Source organism: Musca autumnalis, unplaced genomic scaffold (genome assembly GCF_047663935.1).
Source record: "Musca autumnalis isolate F117 unplaced genomic scaffold, ASM4766393v1 scaffold_2, whole genome shotgun sequence".
NCBI lineage: Eukaryota > Metazoa > Arthropoda > Insecta > Diptera > Muscidae > Musca > Musca autumnalis.
In genome coordinates this window covers 178,085,289-178,108,455 of record NW_027411755.1, presented here as the reverse complement: position 1 = coordinate 178,108,455, position 23,167 = coordinate 178,085,289, and the positions used below count along the sequence as shown (strand labels likewise).

At 35.6% G+C, this 23,167-nt stretch overlaps 1 protein-coding gene across 1 annotated transcript; it reads left to right on the top strand.

Annotated features, from left to right (window-relative positions):
* The first annotated feature begins 4,194 nt into the window (after positions 1–4,194).
* LOC141393212 (uncharacterized) lies at positions 4,195–22,339 on the top strand. The gene is made up of 2 exons (XM_073966175.1): positions 4,195–4,435; positions 18,982–22,339. The coding sequence occupies exons 1-2, from the start codon at positions 4,372–4,374 to the stop codon at positions 22,242–22,244; spliced, it is 3,327 nt and encodes a 1,108-aa protein (XP_073822276.1). The 5' UTR covers positions 4,195–4,371; the 3' UTR covers positions 22,245–22,339.
* Positions 22,340–23,167: the final 828 nt, after the last annotated feature.

The following is a 23,167-nucleotide window of genomic DNA, read 5'->3' as shown; positions in this document are numbered from 1 at the left end:
TAACAAACGAATCGATAAGAAAATTAATTTTCGAGGCAATGGTGGTTGTTTCTCCGATCCTAGCTACTCATTTTGGGCATATACCCACCTTTATAGATACGTTATATGTATATCCGAAACTACTTAACCGATATTATTGAAAATATCAGAGAATGTATAGGGATGAACAGTGGTGAAAATAGTTATTATTGTTATTTTTGAAAAACTAACGAACGTATCGATTAGGAAATACAGTCGGACCTCGATTATCCGTGATGTTCGGGACCGGAGGCATTACGGATAATCGATTTTCCCGAATAATGGAGGCAATGCTTTTACGCAGTTTTTAAAAATATTTTTTAAGTAAAAATGACATAATATTGTACAATAATATGAAAATCTGCAATTTTTATTAAATTCGTTACTATAATCCACCAAATTTTAGAAGGATACATAATATAATTATCATCATCAGATTCATCTGAATGGACTTTGTCCCTTGGTTTTTGTGATACCTTAAATACACAAATTGTGTAATACGGGAGAATTTCCAGTTTTCGTTTGTTTACCTTCTGTTTGCTTAATAAGATTAATTGGAAAGTGTGTTTTTACTCCCGGGCAATGAAGTTTATAACGAAAAATAGAAGAAATGAAAAAAGTCCAACATTTCTTTCCTATCACGGATAATGGAGGTTCCCGGATAATCGATTCACGGATAATCGAGGTTCAACTGTAATAATATTCGAGTAGCTATGGCATAAAGAGGAAAATCTTGGTTGTATTGATAATATTTTTGAAAATTCTATATTAATTCTTATCTACCTTATATGTTGATAATATACATATGAGTAGTTATGATGTAAAGGAGACAACTTATATCACTGTGCAACAAAATGGAGGTGAAAGCCTGGGGCACGGACAATTCCTGTTGGGGAAAAAAGGCCTTGGTAAGTGTATTAAGAACCCCGAAGGACAGATCCGCCGTGAGTCGAACTTCCGCGTTATGGCATGATGAAGTTTTTGCTAGAGACCCTGTAAGCCATCAAGAATTAAATTTATATCTTTGTTCACTATTGATTTACCTTATTTTTGAGATGACATGTCTTCAGTCGAATGGAATGAGGATTATTTTCGTAGAGCACTTCGACCTTCTAACTCGCTTCCTTCAATGTCCTTTTCGTTTTTATTTTAAAAGCCGCTATAAATGTACCACAAGATGACGTTTTTCAGATTCGAAATGTTCTGCAAAAATGTCGCTCAGAAAATTTTAGGTACGGCTCTCATTGACAACTAATCGATTTTGTCGCCGATAAATAGATGTGCCATGCGTTAAGTTCACATTTGGAGGGCAATAAACGTCTTGTGCTAGAGACTTCAACGTTTATCTTGAGCTTTATTATTCTGTCCTAGGCAATGACTAGAGGGGTATAGCGCTGACCGAGCAAATTTAAAGCTGCACATTTTGCACGTCGACCGAAGAAGACAAGAGATTACCACAGTTCGCCAGACATCACAATTGTGGCACCCGCAACCCGCAATTTTCTTGTCTCAGACCATCTTCCTATCCGTTAACAGATCACCCGACTTCATAACTAAACTATGGAAAAACTGATTGACAAGTGTTCAGAGAATTTATAAATTACCCTTTCAGAGAGCTGCACATTTCATCACAACTGCAGCCGCTCGCTGCATACCTGCTGATCGGAGCTCGAAGATAAGGACTAAATTAAACAATACATTCGAGTTTCTCTCTCACAAAAATTCAAAATTTTGCTTACTGAAAATTTCATCGAAGGTAGTCCATGTGATTCAGATTACAAAGATATACATAACATTTATACCCTCAGCATTTATACTAACGAGGGTATGAACACTTTCATACAGACAAAATGTGCCTCATCGAAATAATGGTTTTAGACCCCAAGTATGTTAGGACGAAATCCGTTTCAGGCAATTTGGAGTCGATTTAGTAATGTCCGTCCGTCTGGCTGGCTGGAGCGCAGTCCAAAATTTCGCTTTCCTAATATGTTGTCCAAACTTAGTTTAAGCTCGAAGATAAGCCATATCGGTCCACTTCTTCAGGTACCACCCCCACAAAAGTTCAAAAATGTTAGGAAAAATTGTGCGCACGATAACTCTTGAAGAGAGTGACCGATTTGGTCCATACATTACACATCCCACACAAAATTTTGGATAAGTTCACTTGAAGACCTGCTCTCGAATCACTTTGATTTTTTGTTGAAGCAACTTGCATTCTCTACCTCTTTTACGACGGTAATAGTCTTTTCATGGGCAAGTCCATACTTCTTGAGAAAACAGCGCGAAAGGTGTAAAATACTCCTATGGCATCATGTGTAGTGGTTGGAGCGCACGATTACTCTCCAACGGATCTCCTGATTCGGTCCAACATTTGTCCATCGTAATATTTTGTCCGAACTTATTTTAAGCTCGAAGATAAGCCATATTGGTGCACTTCTTCAGGTACCCATCCGACAAAAGTTCGAAAAAAAATTGTGCTCACGATAATTCTTGAAGAAAGGAACCGATTTGGTCCGTATTATGAACATCGTCATATTTCTACGAGGAATAGATCAGGTTCGAATATGGACTATATATGTCAACTTCTTCGGGTACCTCCCACACAAAAAATCGAAAAAATCATTACGAAGGTACAATTTTTTCAGGGGCAAGATCATATTTTCTGAGAAAATAGCCCCAAAGCTATAAAAACTCATATGGCGCCATGTATAGTGGCTGAATGAAGCGCTTGATAACTCTCGAACGGATCAGCAGATTCGGATTTGGGTTTCGTAATATTTTTTTACACTTTGTTCAATTTCGAAGATGGGCACTATCGGTTCCAAATGTTAAAAAAATGTCACTTAAATGCTACGTTCTATATCTTTTGAACGGAGCAACCGTCCAAATGTAGTTTTACTTCAGAAATGGTCCATATCGGTCTTCACCCACAAAAGTTCAATATTTTTGTTTAAATGTAGTTTATGATCTGTTCGAAGATTTTTTTTGGAAATGTATACCGATGATACTCCTTATGGTCCTGTTTAAGACGATATTATGTTATACGGTGACCAACTGAAATGACTGGTGGGCACAATATCTATCGAAAGAAATTACTCCCAAAATAATATACACTCCCAAAATGGATTATGTCGGCCCATCCTTCAAGTACATCCTCCGCAACACTTTTGAGCTTCAAACCAAATATATTTTTGGTCGGCAATTTCATACTTTAAAATATGCTTAGTCGCCTCGATGACCGATTTAAAAGTCAATAAAACAAACTTGAGTAAAATTGTATTTAGTTGTAGGATAATATTTGTTTAATATATTTATTTAATTAATGTGTCCAATTTCCTCTTCAGCTGCTTCTGTATATAAAGAAAACATTGCTGCTCCAATTTTATGGTAAAAATTATGCAATAACACACATATAACAAGCGGCTAAATAAATGCCCGTTTATAGAAATATATATTTATCAAAAAAACTTAACGTTTTTTTGAGTAAATACCAACATTGGTCAAATATTTATTTTAGAAAAATTAAAGAAACAAATTGGTACCCGCAAGAAAAAACAAAAGTAAAGTGAAGCAGTTAACGACAAGTGTGACGTCTGTTACGCACAACGCTCTGTCTGTCGGTCATCTATGTTGATTGGCTGGATCAACAACATTTATCTTGGCGCATCAACTGACCTACGAAAACCCAGCACAAAAACAACATATCTAGCTTCGAATCATTTATTTGCTGCTACCAACAAAATTTTGTATGTCATAAAAAGAAATGGAAATTGTTTTTCTGTTGGTTTAACTGAAAGAAGTTGTTGTTGTTGGTATTCTTTAGGTCTTGTCGAAGAAGAAATTATAGAGCGCTTTAATAACTTTTTAGCACTTTGCTCAAAGAAAAAAAGTTTAAACACGATTTTTGTTTAACTGAAGAAGACGACTGACTTACATTTAACACACTCCACATTTGAATATGGCACTAAATTTAATACCGGCTAGCTAACTTCTTACCCACCGACTGACTCCTCATATGGTTGCTTGGGTTGGTCAGTTGGTTCCTCCAAGTTGTTTCACTTGTTGGTATGTATGTATGTAACACTGTGTCGATGTGTAACACTTTTTCTCACTGTGAAATGTTGTTTATTTTTTTTTTTTCATTTTTTTGTCATACAAATTGATATGAAATTTTTCGTTTAACAATCGCTTCACTTCAAATGTTCCAGTCATTTGTAACGCTGAGCGCAAGCGCATTGCAACGAAAATTAAAATTATCACCATTGACGAAACGAACGGTGATTGTCGCGTCGGTATTATCGCATCAAAAGGATAATTGAATAATTTACACGCGAAATTATCAAACGAACAAAAATGATAAAATATCATTACGGTCTATATGTTTTGCTGTTATTTGGTTTGATGTCGTTTTCCGAAGGTACGGTAAAACTGAAATAATGGAAAAATGTGCAATTAAAAAAAATTGTGTAAATATTTAAAGAAAAATTAAATCAGTTATATTAAACAAAAAGAAACAGTAATTTGATTAAAAACAGTATACCAAGGATTAAAACGAAAACATTCGAATGAGTAAAAAATCATGTGGTTTTAGTGATTAAAATAAAATAATTAATGAGTGTGGAATATTCTACACATAATATTTAAATGTTAAAACAATTATTCTCAAAAAGTTAAAAAACATTCAGCAGATATCAAGTATCAGAAGATATCTATCTATTCACCAGGATAATACTTAGCCCTACAATATTTTCTACGAACATGGCTAAACATTGGAAAATGTAGCCATTATGTACATCCTGGTATTGAATCACTAATCGAAGATAGGCCATATCGCTGCACTGCTACCGATAATTTTCCATGTGCGTAGCCAGGAATAGCTAGGGAGGGCAGCTGCCCCCCTAGATCCTATAAAACAGTCCATTTGTATGTAAAAAATTATAAATATTACGAAAAAACAAGCATTTGAATTTTTTGTAAATGACTTTTTCCGGTATTTTTAATATCAGTAATATAAATATACGTTGAGTTTTACTAATATTGGGAGTATTTTCTTTAAAATACACTGGAAAGTCTGCGACCCGGTAAGTTTTTCGCCTTATACCACGGCCGTAAAATCGTCAAAACTTCCGAAAATCGGGAGGTACGTTTATATGGGAGCTATACCTATACTTGGACTTATATTCAAAATTTTTTGCAAAGAAGTATTTTATGTATTGATAACTCAAAATCCAAAATTGCAGCCAAATCGTGAAAAATAGTTCAAAATTCCGAAAATCGGGAGGTACGCTTATATGGGGGCTATACCTAAACGTAGACCTATTTTGAACATTTTTTGCAAGGAAGTATGTTGCTCACTCGAAACTCAAAATGCAAAATTACAACTAAATCGGTTGGAAAATTTGGCTAAAATCGTCAAAGTACCGAAAATCGAGCGGAACCTTTATATGGTGGCTACACCTAAACGTGGACCTATTATGAACATTTTTAGCGAGCATGTATTTTGTTCACTCAGAACTCAAAATGCAAAATTTCAATTTCTTTTTGCTTCGTTATATCCCTATAAACGTTAGAAGTATCGTGTTTAGTTCTTTTCTTTAGGTCCGAGGCTGAGGCTATTTTTCTGTCGACACAACTGACTGATACTTTCTTACTTGTTTTATTTCATGACTGATGTTGTTTGTTGCGTTTACGGCGGTGAAGAGTTAGAGTTAGAAGTCTTTAATAACCTCAAAATTATAGGTAGCAACTTCCACAGTTGGTCCGAATTCTATGGGCGCATTGCGCGTCAATGCCATCAACTTGGTCTTGTCGCCGTTTACTGCCTTCTAAAATGTAACAGCTACTTTTTTACTGATCTAAAAATGATGTCAATGTCGTCAGCATATGCAAGTCACGGTGCTCTTGAAACAATTTTAAATGGAAGGGGCTTACACCTCGGAAGTTTTTCCGGATTCTGAAACTACAATGTTCATAGATGAGAAAAATCAAAAGACAAAAAAATCACCGGAGCGCTTTTTAAATAAATCGCGATTTAAGTTGACATTTTTAGGGGTTGTTTAAGGTAGTGTTTTGTGGCTGAAATTTATTTCTTTACTTTTTTTATTGTTTATTTAATAAAAAAATTAAAAGTGAATGCCGTCAAACTTGAGTTTTAATGTTTTTCTTGTCAATATTCCAATGAGTAACAGTTTTCGTTTAACAGAATGTTGCTATGATATCGTAGCAACAGAGGTTAAGTCCATATTTACATTAGGCAATTTTTCTTGCGGCAATTGTCAGTTTGTCGGTGAGAGAGGGTGTGGAGAGGCAAAGGGTTACCATATGCCTCACCTCTCTCTCCTATAAACTGACAATTGCCGCAAGGAAAATTGCCTAATGTAAATATGGACTAACTCCACCTACAGTTAATTTTTAACAATTGACTTTTCCTATCTTGTAATATTGACATCTATGAATTGGGCTGTCGAAGGCGGCCTTATAGTCGAAGATGTCATGTGTCGATCTGTCTTTCGTGGGTCTTCTCCAGTATTTGGCACAGTGTGAAGATTTGGTCAATTGATATGACCCGATTATGTTATTGACCATGGGTTTTAAACGTTCACACAGTACACTCGACAGCACTTTGTATGCGATTGGGAGCAGACTTATGCCTCTGTAGTTTGTACACACCGTCTTGTTTCCTTTCTTATGTACGGGACATAGTAGGCTGAGGTTCCAATCGTTGGGTATGCTCTATTCCTGCCAAATTTCGGTATTTAACTTATGCATACTCCTTATCAGCATTTCGCCACCGGTCTTGAAAAGTTCGGCGGGCAGCCCATCAGCTCCTGCTGCTTTATTGTTTTTCAGCCGATTAATTGCTGTCATGACCTCGCTTTGGCTAGGTGGAAGACATTCAACGTCGTCGTTTGCGATTGGTTCTGGTGTATCTTCATCGCCGCCCATATTCGATACTAAGAGCTTCATGCACCATACCCTTTAGTCTGGTGTTTTACACTCTTGTAAAATTTGCGGACTTCATTCTGACTCCTGAACATCTCGAGTTTCTCACGCTCACGTTTTTCTTGCTCTTTCTTTTTTTCTGAAAATACGGTTCTCCTTTTCCTCTTCTCCCGATATTTTTTGGCTTGTACTATCTCGACATCCAGCTTCCGTATTGTGTTAGATCGCACTTTTGCCGCAACATTAAGGCGAGTGCGTACCTTTGCTGCTACAAGCGGTCATATGCTCTCTCTAGGCGCTCGTAGAATATATCCTTGGTGTTACATGCAATTTTCGAAAAAACAAACTTATAATACCCTTTCCACATTGTTGTGTAGGGTATAAATATAGGAAAAACTCCTCAGGCCTCAGAGTAGACATTATTCTTTAGAAATAACATTTTAGACCTCTGTGTAGATTTCTTTATAAAGAAAAAAACCTTCAGGCCGCTAAGGAGACTTGCTACCGATAGAACTTTACGACTACTTTTTATTGGTCGCTAATTTACCGAATAATATGGTTTATTACCGAAAGTATAAGCATTTTAAAATTATCGATTTTTGTCGGTAACTCAAAAAATGTGCTAGAGAATCGCACTACAGGGTAAATTTGGCTGTTCTTATTTGTTTTGTTTTTATCTGTTCTGGGATTCTGCATATCATATGCCCTGACCATGTTCACTGATTCCGAAGAAGTGGAGTCGTCATCATGGTTTTATACAAGCTGTGTGCTTACAATTTTCTCTGGAGTTGTATAGCTTAAGTTTCGGTCTAAGCTGTCCCTAAATATGGGCTAGTTATAAGACTTTCCTTGCTATTCAGACCTTCATTGGCAGCACGCTGCTTTATTCTGTATATTTAATTTTCCTCTCTGTCCTGGTCCAGTTTCCGTTACGTGGTCTGGTTCCGTTGGAAGTTTAATAAGGCGACAAGGTATTTTTCTGTCGGGAAACTTTCCATTTTTTTTTTTTGAAAAATTTCTTATGAAGAATTAGACAAAATATTCAGACTGGCGTGGAAGCACCCTGCTGCTATCAACTTACTCGCTCTCTATCAAAGTTTTCCTCAACCGGTTTCCTTTCATTTAGCTAGAAGCTTTAGAATGGCAGACGTCTTTCTTTTTCATCTGCAGCTTCCCAGTATTCGATCTTTCTAGGAGATATTATATTTTTCCAAACGGAAGCATACCGTTGAATTTAGGCAAATTTGTCGCTCTCTGCTAATGTTTTGCTGTTTTGTTCTTCATCGAGGGCTTGGCAATGTTCTAATCTTTAAGTTCGATATTTCCAACATACAGAGACCTTCAAAAGAGAGAGAGAGAGATAGGATTCCCAAGAGGAGCAGCGTTCTGCTGTTTTCAACGTAGTTTGTCGCACTCTTCCAAGTTTAACTTTATGCTTATATCGGTAAGATGTAAATTTTAGAAAAAAGCTATTTTTCTTTTTCGGAAGCAAAGCCGATAAGAAGAATAATCTGATTAAAAAAATTGCCTTCTCTGTCTACCATAATCTATTTTGTTTGTTTTTTTACTGACCGCTACCAATATCATGATTTCATCCCGGCGAAGGACCAATTGATAATTGCCTTCGCCGGGATGAAATCATGATATTGGTAGAGATCAGTAAAATCCCAGCAAAATTTGAAGGAAGGGGTTCTATGCGATGACGTGATTTCATGTCATCTTTTGCATTGGTTCAAACGAAGTCGTGAAAGATCCGATCTTTTCATTACACGCAGAGAAAAAATATGATTCATACCACCATATTTTGAAAGAAAAATATATATAATAGATATATGGTAACCTCTATCATATTTTAATAATACAATTTTTGAAATATTTTAAAATGATGTGGTAGCCGTCGAAACATGTTGTGGTTGCCTGTAATAAGTAGTATTTTTCTTGGAATTATACTGTACCTTTGTGATTAATTGCCCATCAAAAGATTTTTCTTTATATTTTAAATAAAAGTTTTATTTATTTAAGAACACTTTGGATGTAATAGAATAAATAAATATAATATTGAATGTAGAAAACACTTAAACACATTAAAAACCACTATGTAGTTCTTTCTGGCGTCTCTCCGTTTGTTCCGAAGACATGTTTATGTTGGAGAACATTACGAAACAACAACAGATGTTTATGTTATTCATACATTCTTTTTTTGTTATTTTGATCACTTGCATACCATTTTTATTAATTATTAATTAATGAAATAATGCACAAAATTTGCACGAACGAATCGGAGATTCTTTTTATTTAAGATGTGAATGAAAATGAAACACAACACAGGCACTGATATCTTTTTGTCACTTTTTGATTTTTCTTTCTACGCATTTTCATGTCTTCATTCACAAATAAATTGTTGTCATTGATACCATCAACAAATACTCGAACTATTTCATTTTTTGAAGAGATTTTTTTGTTTGGAGTCTGTTTTTACTAATTTTATTATACCATTTTTTTAAATGAAAATAAATAAAATTTACAACCTTTTTACTCAGCGACAGAACAACTAATGAGATGTATTTGCTTTTGGCAGTGAACAGCTGTTCCTAGTTTATGACACTTTATATGTCAAAATGAGAAAGTTAAGCAGATTGTGGTTGGATCGACCATCAGATAATTATGAAAATATTACCATATATCAAGATTTTGTGATTTGTTGTTGTTTAATATGGTAAACAGAATCAAGATTGGCAATATACATTATCGCCTTAAAAATAATTGGTATGTTCCAGTACTGCACATTTCTACACATTTCTACTATTTTTTTCGATAACATAAAGGAAAAATCGGTTATCGGAGTAAAAATGTGTAGAAATGTTTAGTACTGGAACAGACCAAATATGTGTTCCACAAAAATTATTTGGTGCCAGCGAAAATAAAATTTTGCCCACCACCAGTTAAAAAAATATTTTTTCTCTGCGTGTAGCATTTTAACCCATGCAAAGGAAGCCGTGAAAGATCCGATCTTTTCATCAGCATTTGAACCCATTCTTCGATCCAATAAAGATGATGTTTGTGTTTTTTACTTACACACCTTTATATTTTCTTTTATTTATCTAAACATGTTTTAAGCTATATAAGGTTTATTATTTACAATAGGCTTGATGTTGTCGGAGACTCGAAATCACGACCAAAGACGTTAAAACTCTCGTCGTGATGTTGTCTTACATTTCCTGTATCTCATACAAGTACGACTACTAAACCATTGGTGTTGTACCTAGCTCGAAACGTCGTTAAAAAGGAAGTCCCAATTATCGAGCTAACAATAGAATCGGACTGCACTCTTCGGTATTATAAAAATTCTCTTATGAAATCTTATGAAATCTATCAAATCTCGCTTCTCGAAATTTGAACAAAAAGCCAAAAAAGAAAAGAAAGAAGTAACGACTTTTGGAAAGAAAATGTTTTAACTTAAAAATAAATTAAGCTGCCTCGCCTGTTTGCTTTGTTCCCTGCTTCATTTCTGACATAACAAAAATAGAAGAATAAAGAAGGTCGAGCCAATTTCGAACAAGGTTGTCCTGTTCTTTTTTATTCTTTTATTAGAAGCAAGTAGGCAAATCAGCTTATCATAAATGATATTTTCCTGAAAAAGTCCCTCCTCTCCTTTCGTTACATACACTGCCGCTCACTTGAATAGAACCCCCCTGCAAATTTTTTTCAACCTCCATTTTTTTCGAATTATACAAGATATGAAGTTTTTAAGTTTTATAATAGTTTGCTTCATGTGTTTGGAGTAAACTTAGTCATTCATTTGCATTCAAATCCAATTTGTATAAGAATTATACAAAGAAAACAAAATAAAGTCAAAAATTTAAGTAAAAAATTTGGCTCATTTGAATAGAACCCCCCTTCAAAACTTGGGAATACAGAAAGATTGTATTAGAATATAGATGCATATTCACTCTATATTGAAAACGAAGTACTTTCAGTAATATTCAGTAAAGGTATATCCCTCCTGATTAAGGATACACCCGTATAACCTGCTTTGACAAGGATTCTTTAAATAATCAGGTTTAATGCCTAACAAAACTTGCTTTTTTCTTTCAACAAGTTTATTTTTGGAGGCGTACTGTCTCCTCTAGTCGTATATTTTACGCATAAGTCATTCCCATACTTTCTGAGAATATTTGCCACTGTAGAATATGGCAAACCCTCGTTCACCCAAATCCAAATTGTACTAAATTTGGTACCATTTAGAACTTTTCGTGCACTTATAGTGCGAATTTACAAAAACCTTTCTTTGTTACTCTCCACCACTGACCCTAATTTCAAATTTCAGGATTCCAGCTCTATCCGTTCACCCAAATCCAAATTGTACTAAATTTAGTACCATTTAGTACTTTTCGTACCTTTATAGTTCGAGTTTACAAAAACCTTCATTGTTACTCTTAATCAGTGACACTCATTCCAAATGTCTGTATTCAAGCTTAATCCGTTCACCCAAATCAAAATTGTACTAAATTTAGTACCATTTAGTACTTTTCGTATCCTTATAGTTCGAATTTCCAAAAACCTTTCATTATTACTCTTCATCAGTGACCCTCATTACAAATGTTTGTATTCCAGCTCTATCCGTTCACCCAAACCCAAATTGTACTAAATTTAGTACCATTTAGTACTTTTCGTGCACTTATAGTTCGAATTTCTAAAAACCTTTCTTTGTTACTCTCCATCAGTGACCCTCATTACAAATTTCAGGATTCCAGCTCTATCCGTTCACCCAAATCCAAATTGTACTAAATTTAGTACCATTTATTACTTTTCGTACACTTATAGTTCTAATTCCAAAAACCTTTCATTTTTACTCTTCATTAGTGATCCTCATTCCAAATTTCAGGATTCCAGCTCTATCCGTTCACCCAAATCCAAATTGTACTAAATTTAGTACCATTTAGTACTTTTACCCTTATAGTTCGAATTTACATCGGTAACCCCCATTCCAAATGTCTGTATTCCAGCTCAATCCGTTCACCCAAATCAAAATTGTACTAAATTTAGTACCATTTAGTACTTTTCGTACCCTTATAGTTGGAATTTCCAAAAACCTTTCATTGTTACTCTTTATCAGTGATCTTCATTCCAAATGTCTGTATTCCAGCTCTATTCATTCACCCAAATCCAAATTGTACTAAATTTAGTACCATTTAGTACTATTCGTGCACTTATAGTTCGAATTTCCAAAAAGTTTTCTTTGTTACTCTCCACAATTGACCCTTATTTCAAATTTCAGGATTCCGTTCACACAAATCCAAATTGTACTAAATTTAGTACCATTTATTAATTTTCGTACACATAAGTACGAATTTCCAAAATCACCCTCATGTCTCAATCATACACTTCAACAGTAATCTTAATTCCAAATTTCAGGATTCCAGTTCTATCCGTTCACCCAAATATAATTTGTACTAAATTTAGTATCATTTAGTACTTTTCGTACACATTAGTGCGATTTTCCAAAAACATTTATTACATCAACACCACTTCCCATCCTTGATTTCCATACCAAATTCCATGATTCTAGCTATATTCGTTCAAAATATACAATTGGTACTAAATTTTGTAAATTTTAGTACTTTTCGTACACTTAGAGGTCGATTTTCCAAAAACCCTTTGGTACATCTTGCTAGATCTCCATCAGTTACCTTCATTCCAAATTTCAGAATTCTAGCTCTTACCGTTTCCCTAATACAAAGGGTACCATATTTAGTACTTTTCGTACACTTCTGGGTCGAATTTCCAAAAACCCAGCCTTATCTCACCCCTACACACCAACAGCAACCTACACCCAAAATTTCAACTTTCTAGCTTCAGCGGTTTCGTCTGGGCGGTGATGAATCAGTCAGTCAGTCAGTCAGTGAATACCTCACCTCACTGCTCTTTTATATATATAGATTTATTTTAGGTGTATTCCAAAGAGGAACCTGATACTCAAAGACAATTTGAAGATGTAGCAGGAGGGGCTAATCAATGTGAATTTTCCAATTTTCGAATATTATTTAGAAATGTATAATTTATATATTTTTCCACAAACATCCCAGTAAAGACAAGGGAGGCTTCTCTTATACCAATGGATTCATATTAAGTTATTGATAGTGTCTTAAGTTGCCACTTGTAGAGACGTTTTTCATGGCTGAAATACTCAGCAAATATCGCCAACATTACTAAGGGGTATTTTGCCACCATTGACAATTTGATGGGAATCGAACCCGGACATTCAGCCTGCAAGGCGGTTGCACATAGCTAATTCCGACAGGTTGTGGAGTAGGGTATCACATGGCCGGCCCCGTCCGACTATAGCCTTTGCTTACTTGTTTGCTTCATGAGTTTGAAGTAAACTAAGTCATTCATTTGCATTCAAATCCAATTTGTATAAGAATTATGCAAGGAAAACAAAATAAAGTCAAAAATTTAAGTAAAAAATTTGGCTCATTTGAATAGAACCCCCTTTAAAACTTGGGAATACAGAGAGATTGTATTATTCTAATAATCGATGTATATTCACTCTATATTGAAAACGAAATACTTTCAGTAATATTCAGAAAAAGTATATCCCTCCTGATTAAGGATACACCCGTATATCCTGCTTTGGCAAGGATTCTTTAAATAATCAGGTATAATGCCCAACAAAGCTTGCTTTTTTCAGTCAACAAGTTTATTTTTGGAAGCGTACTGTCTCCTCTAGTCGTATATTTTACGCATAAGTCATTCCCATACTTTCTGAGAATATTTGCCACTGTAGAATATGGCGAACCCTCCAGGATACCCGCATTTCTTTTCAAATATTTAAGTTTCGATGACTCGAAGTGTACAAAAGTTTATAAAATCGTGATGAAATTTTCACCTGGGATATCCAAAAATGTTACTCACTACTGGATATGTCTGTTTCAGAACTCCTTTATAAGTTGTCGTGGGCTTTTAGGGTGAAGAAACTTGACGCCCATAATAAAAGCTTAATAATTAGTAATGCATTCCAGCACCATAAAAGCACATTCATCGCTACAGAAAAAAATTAGAAGATGGTCTTCCATTCAAAAGACGCGAAAAAAATAGTTATATAGTTATGCAATTGTTTACTTAATGAGGAGAGTCCTTACTAATTATGAAGGACTTGGGCGTCAATTTCTTTCACCCAAAATGCGCACGACAATTTACAAAGGAGTTCTAAAACAGGCATTTCCAATAGTTAGGAGTATTTTCGGATATCCCGAGTGGAAATTTCATCACGATTTTATAAACTTTTGTACACTTCGAGTCATCAAAACTTAAAATTTTGAAAAGAAATGCGGATATCCTGGAGGGTTCGCCATATTCTACAGTGGCAAATATTCTCAAAAAGTATGGGAATGGCTTATGCGTAAAATATACGACTAAAGGAGACAGTACGCTTCCAAAAATAAACTTGTTGACTGAAAAAAGCAAGCTTTGTTGGGCATTATACCTGATTATTTAAAGAATCCTTGCCAAAGCAGGATATACGGGTGTATCCTTAATTAGGAGGGATATACTTTTTCTGAATATTACTGAAAGTATTTCGTTTTCAATATAGAGTGAATATACATCGATATTCTAATACAATCTTTCTGTATTCCCAAGTTTTAAAGGGGGTTCTATTCAAATGAGCCAAATTTTTTACTTAAATTTTTGACTTTATTTTGTTTTCCTTGCATAATTCTTATACAAATTGGATTTGAATGCAAATGAATGACTTAGTTTACTTCAAACTCATGAAGCAAACAAGTAAGCAAAGGCTATAGTCGGACGGGGCCGACCATGTGATACCCTACACCACAACCTGTCGGAATTAGCTATGTGCAACCGCCTTGCAGGCTGAATGTCCGGGTTCGATTCCCATCAAATTGTCAATGGTGGCAAAATACCCCTTAGTAATGTTGGCGATATTTGCTGAGTATTTCAGCCATGAAAAACGTCTCTACAAGTGGCAACTTAAGACACTATCAATAACTTAATATGAATCCATTGGTATAAGAGAAGCCTCCCTTGTCTTTACTGGGATGTTTGTGGAAAAATATATAAATTATACATTTCTAAATAATATTCGAAAATTGGAAAATTCACATTGATTAGCCCCTCCTGCTACATCTTCAAATTGTCTTTGAGTATCAGGTTCCTCTTTGGAATACACCTAAAATAAATACATATATACCACGCATACCAAATTGCGTGATTATTGGGAAAATTGGGAGTTTATTGAAGATCTATCGTCCAAAATTGTGCACTTATATTTCACATATGCTTCGAAAATATTTCATTGTGGGTTTATATTATGATATCTAAAATATATTTTATACCGGTAGAAATAACTAATAATGAATAGAAATTCAAAAATTTTGCATGCAAACAAATTTATAAATCCCAAAACTATTCATATTCAATTAAACAGCAACAAAGGGAGTATAAGTCAGCGGCGCTAACGGTGATATACCTTTAGCCTCTAAAAATATATTTATTTTGTAACAAGAGTTTGCTTCAAAATACGTGGAAACTGTAGGTATCGTAATATGGGGATATACCAAATCAATTTTTGTAAGCTAAATTTTATGTTTTGGAAATATTTGAGAATGATTTTTTCAGATTTGTAATTTTAGTTGGAGCCGGCATAGAGTTTGGGAACTTCTGAACTATTATCTCAGGAAGTATGACTTACCCAGGGAAACGGACCAGAATACGGAACGTAAAAAGAACCTTCTTCAAAAAGAAAATAATAATCAAATAGATCCGATACGGGTCTTCAAACTGCACTTTTCCCAAATTTTGGGTGGGAAGTACTCGAAGGACGGACAGATATAGTCCATATTCCGACCCGACACATGACTGGGTAAGATAATACGATGTGTAAAGTTTCGACCGATCAGAAAATCCCCTTGAGAGTTAACTTGTGGATTTGCGTTGCAAGTACAATCTGCTGAAAAAAAATTCATAACGATTCAAAGGGACTCTTACAGCGTGTTTTTGTAAAAAGTTTTTGCCCATTCGTTCGTCGATTTTATGAACGAAGACACAATTTGATTTTCATAGCGGTTGACGTTTGTATTCGTGTGACAAACAAATGAAAGCTTTTTATTTTCGTAATTTTTTTGGTTTTCGTAACAAAATCAGACGAACGAATACGTCAAAAATAAACGAATGGAAAAGACCCATCGTTTTGAACGAAAATTAAATAATTTGAGTAATAAATGGCACAAAACACACGAAAACTGGAAGGGAATGCAATTTTATGTATTTCCATAGAAGCACACGCGTATATGTACATCCGTTTCTTCATATTATCACAATTATTTTTGGACAAATTTGATTACATTTTTTTCCTATTTGTTGTTTTTCATCTTTTTATCGGGGTTGCCATCAAGAAACACATTTGACGTGCAGATGCCTATGCAAAATTAACAAAATAAGTATCATGGAAACCCTGAAATATAAAAGATTTTACGAAATAGACGAAAGCTTTCAGATAAAAACGAATGGTTCGTAAAATTTTACAAGAACCAAATTTTGAACGTATACGTTTTAGTACGAACGGTTCGTGTGACAGGCAAGCATTTTTACAAAAACACCCTGTTAAAGTTCCCTTTTCCGAATTTTGTGTAGAAGGTACCCTAAGGACCGATATAGTCTTATCCGATCTATATCTGGAAGGAATAATAATATATGGATATTTGGAGCAAATCGATTGCTCACTTCACCAGTTATCGTTCACACAAATTTTCGAAAACAATTTTGAACTTTTTTGGGGGAGGTGTGGACCAACATAGCCTACATTCGAATTTAAACAAAGCTTGGACAAAATATTACGAAGTATAAAATTTGGTTCTAATCGGTAGATCCGTTCGAGAATTATCGTGCGCACCAGCCAGCTAGACATTGAGAAAGACAGATGAACGGACAGGGCTAAATAGACTCTAAATTGTCTGAAACGAATTTCGTCTAAATATACTATATTTCGATGAGACACATCTTTGGTCGTACTTTGTTTGTATCCCCTTTACCGTAAATCCTGAGGTATAACATACGTGGCGAAGCGACCCCATGTTGCAATATTTGTATAAAAATCCAATTTGACAACTGAACTGAAAATTTCTCTGTCATGATAGAGACAATTTGTAGCATGGGAGGAAATTGTGGTTCTCTACACAAAACACAGGCAGAAGGTGCGTTATCTAGCAGACACATTATTGCAATTTGCATCAGGGGGAAGATCAGTAGTTATTTTTCCATATGTAGGCTCCTTTGCCGGTATATGCCCTCCAGGAATGAAAATATGGACCAAAAATAAAATTTGTATATTTTTCATATAAAAGTAGTGGTCTATGTCAACCGTTAAATAATATCAGATAATCAGCAAAATTATAGGCATTTTCTTGAACTTAAGCTCTTACCTCGTGCAAAATTTCGTGACTATAGAGCTATAATTGCGACCTCTAACCGGTTTATCATTACACTACAAACAAAAAACTGGATATATTAGGCTGTAACTCTGTTATCTGATCAGGTACATCAACATAATTGACATCAATTAAAAGGTCAAGAGATCGTCTTCCAAATATAACTCACGAGGGGGGAAGGTGTCTTTCAGGAACAAAGATATAAGCTGTTTATTAAAAATTTTCACAATTTTCACACAAAAGTTGTGGTCCATTTAACCCTCTAAATATTATCTGATCGCCATCTCAAATTGCAAGCTTCTTCTTTGTCATATACTCTTACCTTATTTAAAATTTCGAGGCGATCGGACTATTATTGTGACCTACAGAGCAGCTACAAAATCTGATATAAATTATGTTTTGGTCCATTTCACCCGCTAAATATTTCACGATCATCACCAATCAAAATAGCGATCTATTCTGATGTGAAACCGACCTCCATACCAAATTTCGTGACGATCGGTCCATAATTGCGGCCTGGAGTTTGATTACAATTTATAATGGACAGACGGACACACGGACGGGCGGACGGACACACATCTCAAAATCGCTTTATCTCGCCGAGATATAAAGATTGGTATACCACATTGGGGGTCTCCGACGAATATTTCGCGGTGTTACATGAATTTTTCCCAAAACAAACTTATAATACCCTTTCCACATAGTGGTGTAGGGTATAAATATAATAAAACTTAAAAACTTCATATCTTGTATAATTCGGAAAAAATGGAGGTCGAAAAAAATGTTGCAGGGGGGTTCTATTCAAGTGAGCGGCAGTGTATGATTCTCTAGAGATCCATAAAAGCAAATCGATTTGTAGATCCCTACGTGCCGATATCATTTCTTCCCGAAATAAAAGAGTATAAATTCCAAATTTTGTTATAAAATTGAAAGTAATTCACGAACAAGAAATTCGTGAAGGAGTGCAGTTGGAGTCGAAATCCGAACTGGTGTTGGGAAATAACATTTTGCAAGACGAAATAAAATGAAAATGCGGAGAGCGGAGGAAGTAAACTCTGTTGCGGTAAAGTGACGGTAGTAAATTGCAATTTTTATATAAGTTTTTTGCTAGTAAATTAGTTGTAATTATATCATGTATTCGTTTGAATTAATAAAGAGTTTTGTTTCTCATGAAAATCATATTTTAATACAGCATTTTTAATTTTCCAAACAAGACATGAAAATTTCATGCCAAAGCATTGGTGAAAATGACATGTTAACGCATTGGTTAAAATGACATGCTTAGGATCCAAAAAAGAACGTCAACTTTTGGGGGTCACGCTCATATAAAATTCATGAGTGAAAATGACAAAAAGATGACATGCCAGATCACTTGCACCCATGATTCAACTCATGATTTGTCATCGAACATTTTGATGGGATTTTGCAACACTGTTAGTTCGTTTTGAAAAACATTACTCTCTGTAATAGAGAGTAATACTCCAGACTTAAAACAATCAAATAATCTTTTTTACAAAAACTGTTACTGATACTAACGAACCATTATTTCCCACAATTTAACATATCTTTTCAGGCAAACCATGTCCCGGGAGAACACGACCTCACAGAACACGCTGCGATGCTTACTACAAATGTACCGAAATTAACGAAAATAAACATGTCTGGGTACCGGCCAAATGTGAAGAAGGCCTGGTCTATGAACATAGTTTAGGCGTTTGTGTGCTGCCAGCAGATGATTGGGAATGTGGACTTGGTGCTACAAATGATAAGAAAACTACAGTGACATCCACATCCACCGTGAAACAAAGTAGTTCGACAAAAAATAAAGATGCCGATTTCTATGTTGTCACCAATGCCCAGGAAGAATTGCAGGGTGAACATACAAATGATAAATTTGATGATGGTAGAGTGGAAATTATCATTGGGTCTGGTGTAAGCAGTGAAGAAATCGAGGGCGGAGATGCTCTATATGATGGTAGTGGTAATGGTGGTGAACTGGTTGAATTAGATGATCTGATACACTTGGAAAATCGTGAGGCTGATGATGTGGTTATGATCAAAGAGGTGGAAGAAGAAACAGAAGCTAAGCCCCATATACCACAAGCAATGTTAGATGCTGAGAAGAAAGAGGAGTTAAGCGAGGTGTTGCAGACAATAAAAACCAAAGCTGAAATTGGTCAACCATCAAGCAATATTGATCCCAAGCTGACGGCCCACTTACAGAGATTGTCACAATTGGTGGAGGGCCTTAAGCAGACTTATCAAAAAGACGAAACCCCTACCCAGGATTTAAGACCGGATCAATTGAATGCCTTCCTGGCCCATTTTAATATTAAAAATAAAATTGAAGATGGGGAAGCCAGTAGCAGTGGTGCTGGTGGTGGTGATGAAAAACAAGAAGAAATGGTGCCAGTTATTGTGGGGGGAACAAATAAAACTGAGAGTGGCAAAAAACAAACCACCAAAAAGTTGAATCCTGAAACCAAAGTTGTGCTAAGTAACATTGTGCCAAGTCACTATGGTGGTCAACATGGAAATGGCGGAAATGATGGCGGCTATGCAAACTCCCAAATTGTGGTAAATCGCCCTGAAGGAGCAGTTCTCTTTGCCTTACCACCACAACAACAAGCTGAACATCAATTTGTGGAACGTCCCCAATATTCTGCAGATAATTCACCTAAAATTTCAGAGGACACCCTTAAGACAGTTTTGGAATTATCCAAGCAAATGATTGCCTCACAAAATATGCCCAATGTTATACACAATCCAGCCTATTATGCTCCACCAATAATGCAACCCATTGTTTTGACCCAGAGCCCCTTCTCCACTGATTACTATGGGGCAAGACCAGCGATGCAGCATGGAGATGATTCTGAAGGAGGATATGCTAGTGTATTTAGCACAGATCATCACCATGGTTATCATGGCTATAAAACGCATAAGAAACCGCCCAAGAAAACACATGAAAGTGGCACCACCATTATACACAATAATGTCATACCCTTACACTTGTCATCCTCAGGGGGATCAGGATCGAGTTCGATTGATAAGTTGGATAGTTATGGCCAAAGTTTGAATTTATATCCACCAATTGATTCCCAGGAGGAAAGACCTAATCAATTGTTGGATGGCTATTCGGCAAGCGGTGGCAAACCTGTTTTTGAAAATAACAAATATACCATACGTACCACGCGCAGACCATCGGCCTCCACAACCACTCCTAGACCTGGATATGGCCATACGATACGACCAAATGATTTCCATCCCACATCTCATAATTTTAATAAATATTTTACACCGAGCGAACATTTGGATGAGCACAATGTCAATAATATCTTCCAGACAACGGATAATTATGGAAATCTTTTGTCGAACGGACGACCTTCTAACCAGCAACAGCAAACACAATCATATTCCCAGTCGCAAACATCATCAGGATCATATGATGATGGTGCATCAAATCAGCAGGGTTATGACCAGACAATGTTTAGCGAAGATCATGTGCAGCAACATCAACCCCAATACCCGAATAGTGTTGATGAGGATGATAGCGATATGATAACGTATACTTTTGGTCACAAGAAACATTCACAGGCAAATGGAAATCACCACAATCAGATGCAACAATATCCAGCTTCACAATCGGTATTCAGCACCAATAATAATAATAACAACAATAACTATATGCCAAGACCTTCGTCATCCTCTTCGAATAATATGATGTATAATCCAGCCTCAATGTCTTCATCGAATTCCTATAATACCCCCTCAATGTCCTCGTCGAATTCCTATAATACCCCCTCAATGTCTTCATCGAATTCCTATAATACCCCATCAATATCGACATTGTCAAATTCCAATACCTATGACCCCTTAACAGCACTATCGACATCGTCATCCTATGACCCCTCCTTAACCTCACTATCATCATCATTGTCATCTTCTATTTCGAATGACTATAACTCCTTAAACTCTCTAACGTACAGCAGCAGCAGCTCATCCAACAGTAACAAGAAATATCCCTCATCCTCCTCCACGTCACAAAAGGGTGGCGCCCAATTAGTAAACATTGGGGGAAATTTCATAAGCGTTGATGCATTCAAAAACTCCATATTGCCGCTAATGGGTGGAAATGCCCAGGCAGCAAATGTTGAGGTAATCACCTGTGCCACAGGGGTTCGACAGCCCAACTCCACAGATTGTACCCGCTACTATGTATGCAGTAAAAAAGATGGCAAGGTTCTCTCCTACTCCTGTCCACCATATACTGCCTTTAATGCAGAAACCAGGATATGTGATGCTCGCACGTATGCCCTTTGTAATCCGGACAATGATATGCCACAAACTTATTCAGTTTCCGAAAATAAACGTCTACAAATGGAAGCTTTAAAGGCAATGCAGGAGGCTAAACGCAAGCAACAAATGCAACAGCAGCAACAGATGCAGCAACAACAACAACTGGTTAATTTACTACAACAATATAATCTAAACACAAACAACAACAATAATAATTTCCAACACAACAGTTACTCCTCGTCCTCAGCTAACACGGGAAGTGGTGAACAAAATATGTTGCACTCCTATATGCAACAACAAAGTGCTTCCATAATACCCACAACCACTGCCAGACCCCAGGTGTTACCTACAAAAATTAAAAAACGCAAATACTATTGCAAAGAGGGAGATAAAATTCCCGATCAAACTTCGATAAGTAGTTACTTTGTTTGCTACAAAAATCCTGCTGGCCAAATGAAGGGCCACAAAATGACCTGTTCCAAAGGTTTGCTATTCTGCCCAAAAACTAAAATGTGTACCTTGCCATCGAAATGTTCATAGATATTTAGGAATACACCTGCTGTACTCTTATCTTAGCCCACCCAACATTGCAGCGACCATTTTTGTTGTCGTATCGCCTCCTAGTATTATTTCGTAGATCCTAAGTAAGCCAATCCTATTTATTTATAATTAATTTATTCTAATTTAAGATAAATTTAATGTTATTTATTATTCTGAAATAAACTTCGAAATGTACATTTAAATTTGAGGTTATGTCATGGATTTCATTGGTATAGAGCAGGCCTGCTCAAGGTGCGCACCTGAGCTGTCGGTGTGTGTCAATTTTCTCACACACACAATTTAAAAAGAGAGCTTTTGTTTTGAATATTTTCAAAATTAAAAATCAGTCTCTATTGAACATTCAATGAGGAAGGTTCTGTTTTCGAATTTGTCTATGAATTTATATGCGTACACTGAAAAAATGAATGAAGATACTGAATACGTATTTTTATTTGCCTAAAATTTTTACGGCAAATTAGAGTGTTTGGTTTGTCAACGCACTTTGGTTTGGCACGAACTTGATTTGCAACAAATTATAACATCAACAGTCACATTTGGTCAAAATAAAATAATTATTCTACTCTATATTTTGAAATATAAAATAAAAAAAATAAAAAATACACAAATTTCAATTTTCCTTTGTCTCTCTGTATACTGTGAGAAATATCGTAACAGTTTTTTTTTTTATTTTATATTTCAAAATATAGAGTAGAATAATTATTTTATTTTGACCAAATGTGACTGTTGATGTTATAATTTGTTGCAAATCAAGTTCGTGACAAACCAAAGTGCGTTGACAAACCAAACACTCTAATTTGCCGTAAAAATTTTAGGCAAATAAAAATTCGTATTCAGTATCTTCATTCATTTTTTCAGTGTACGCATATAAATTCATAGACAAATTCGAAAACAGAACCTTCCTC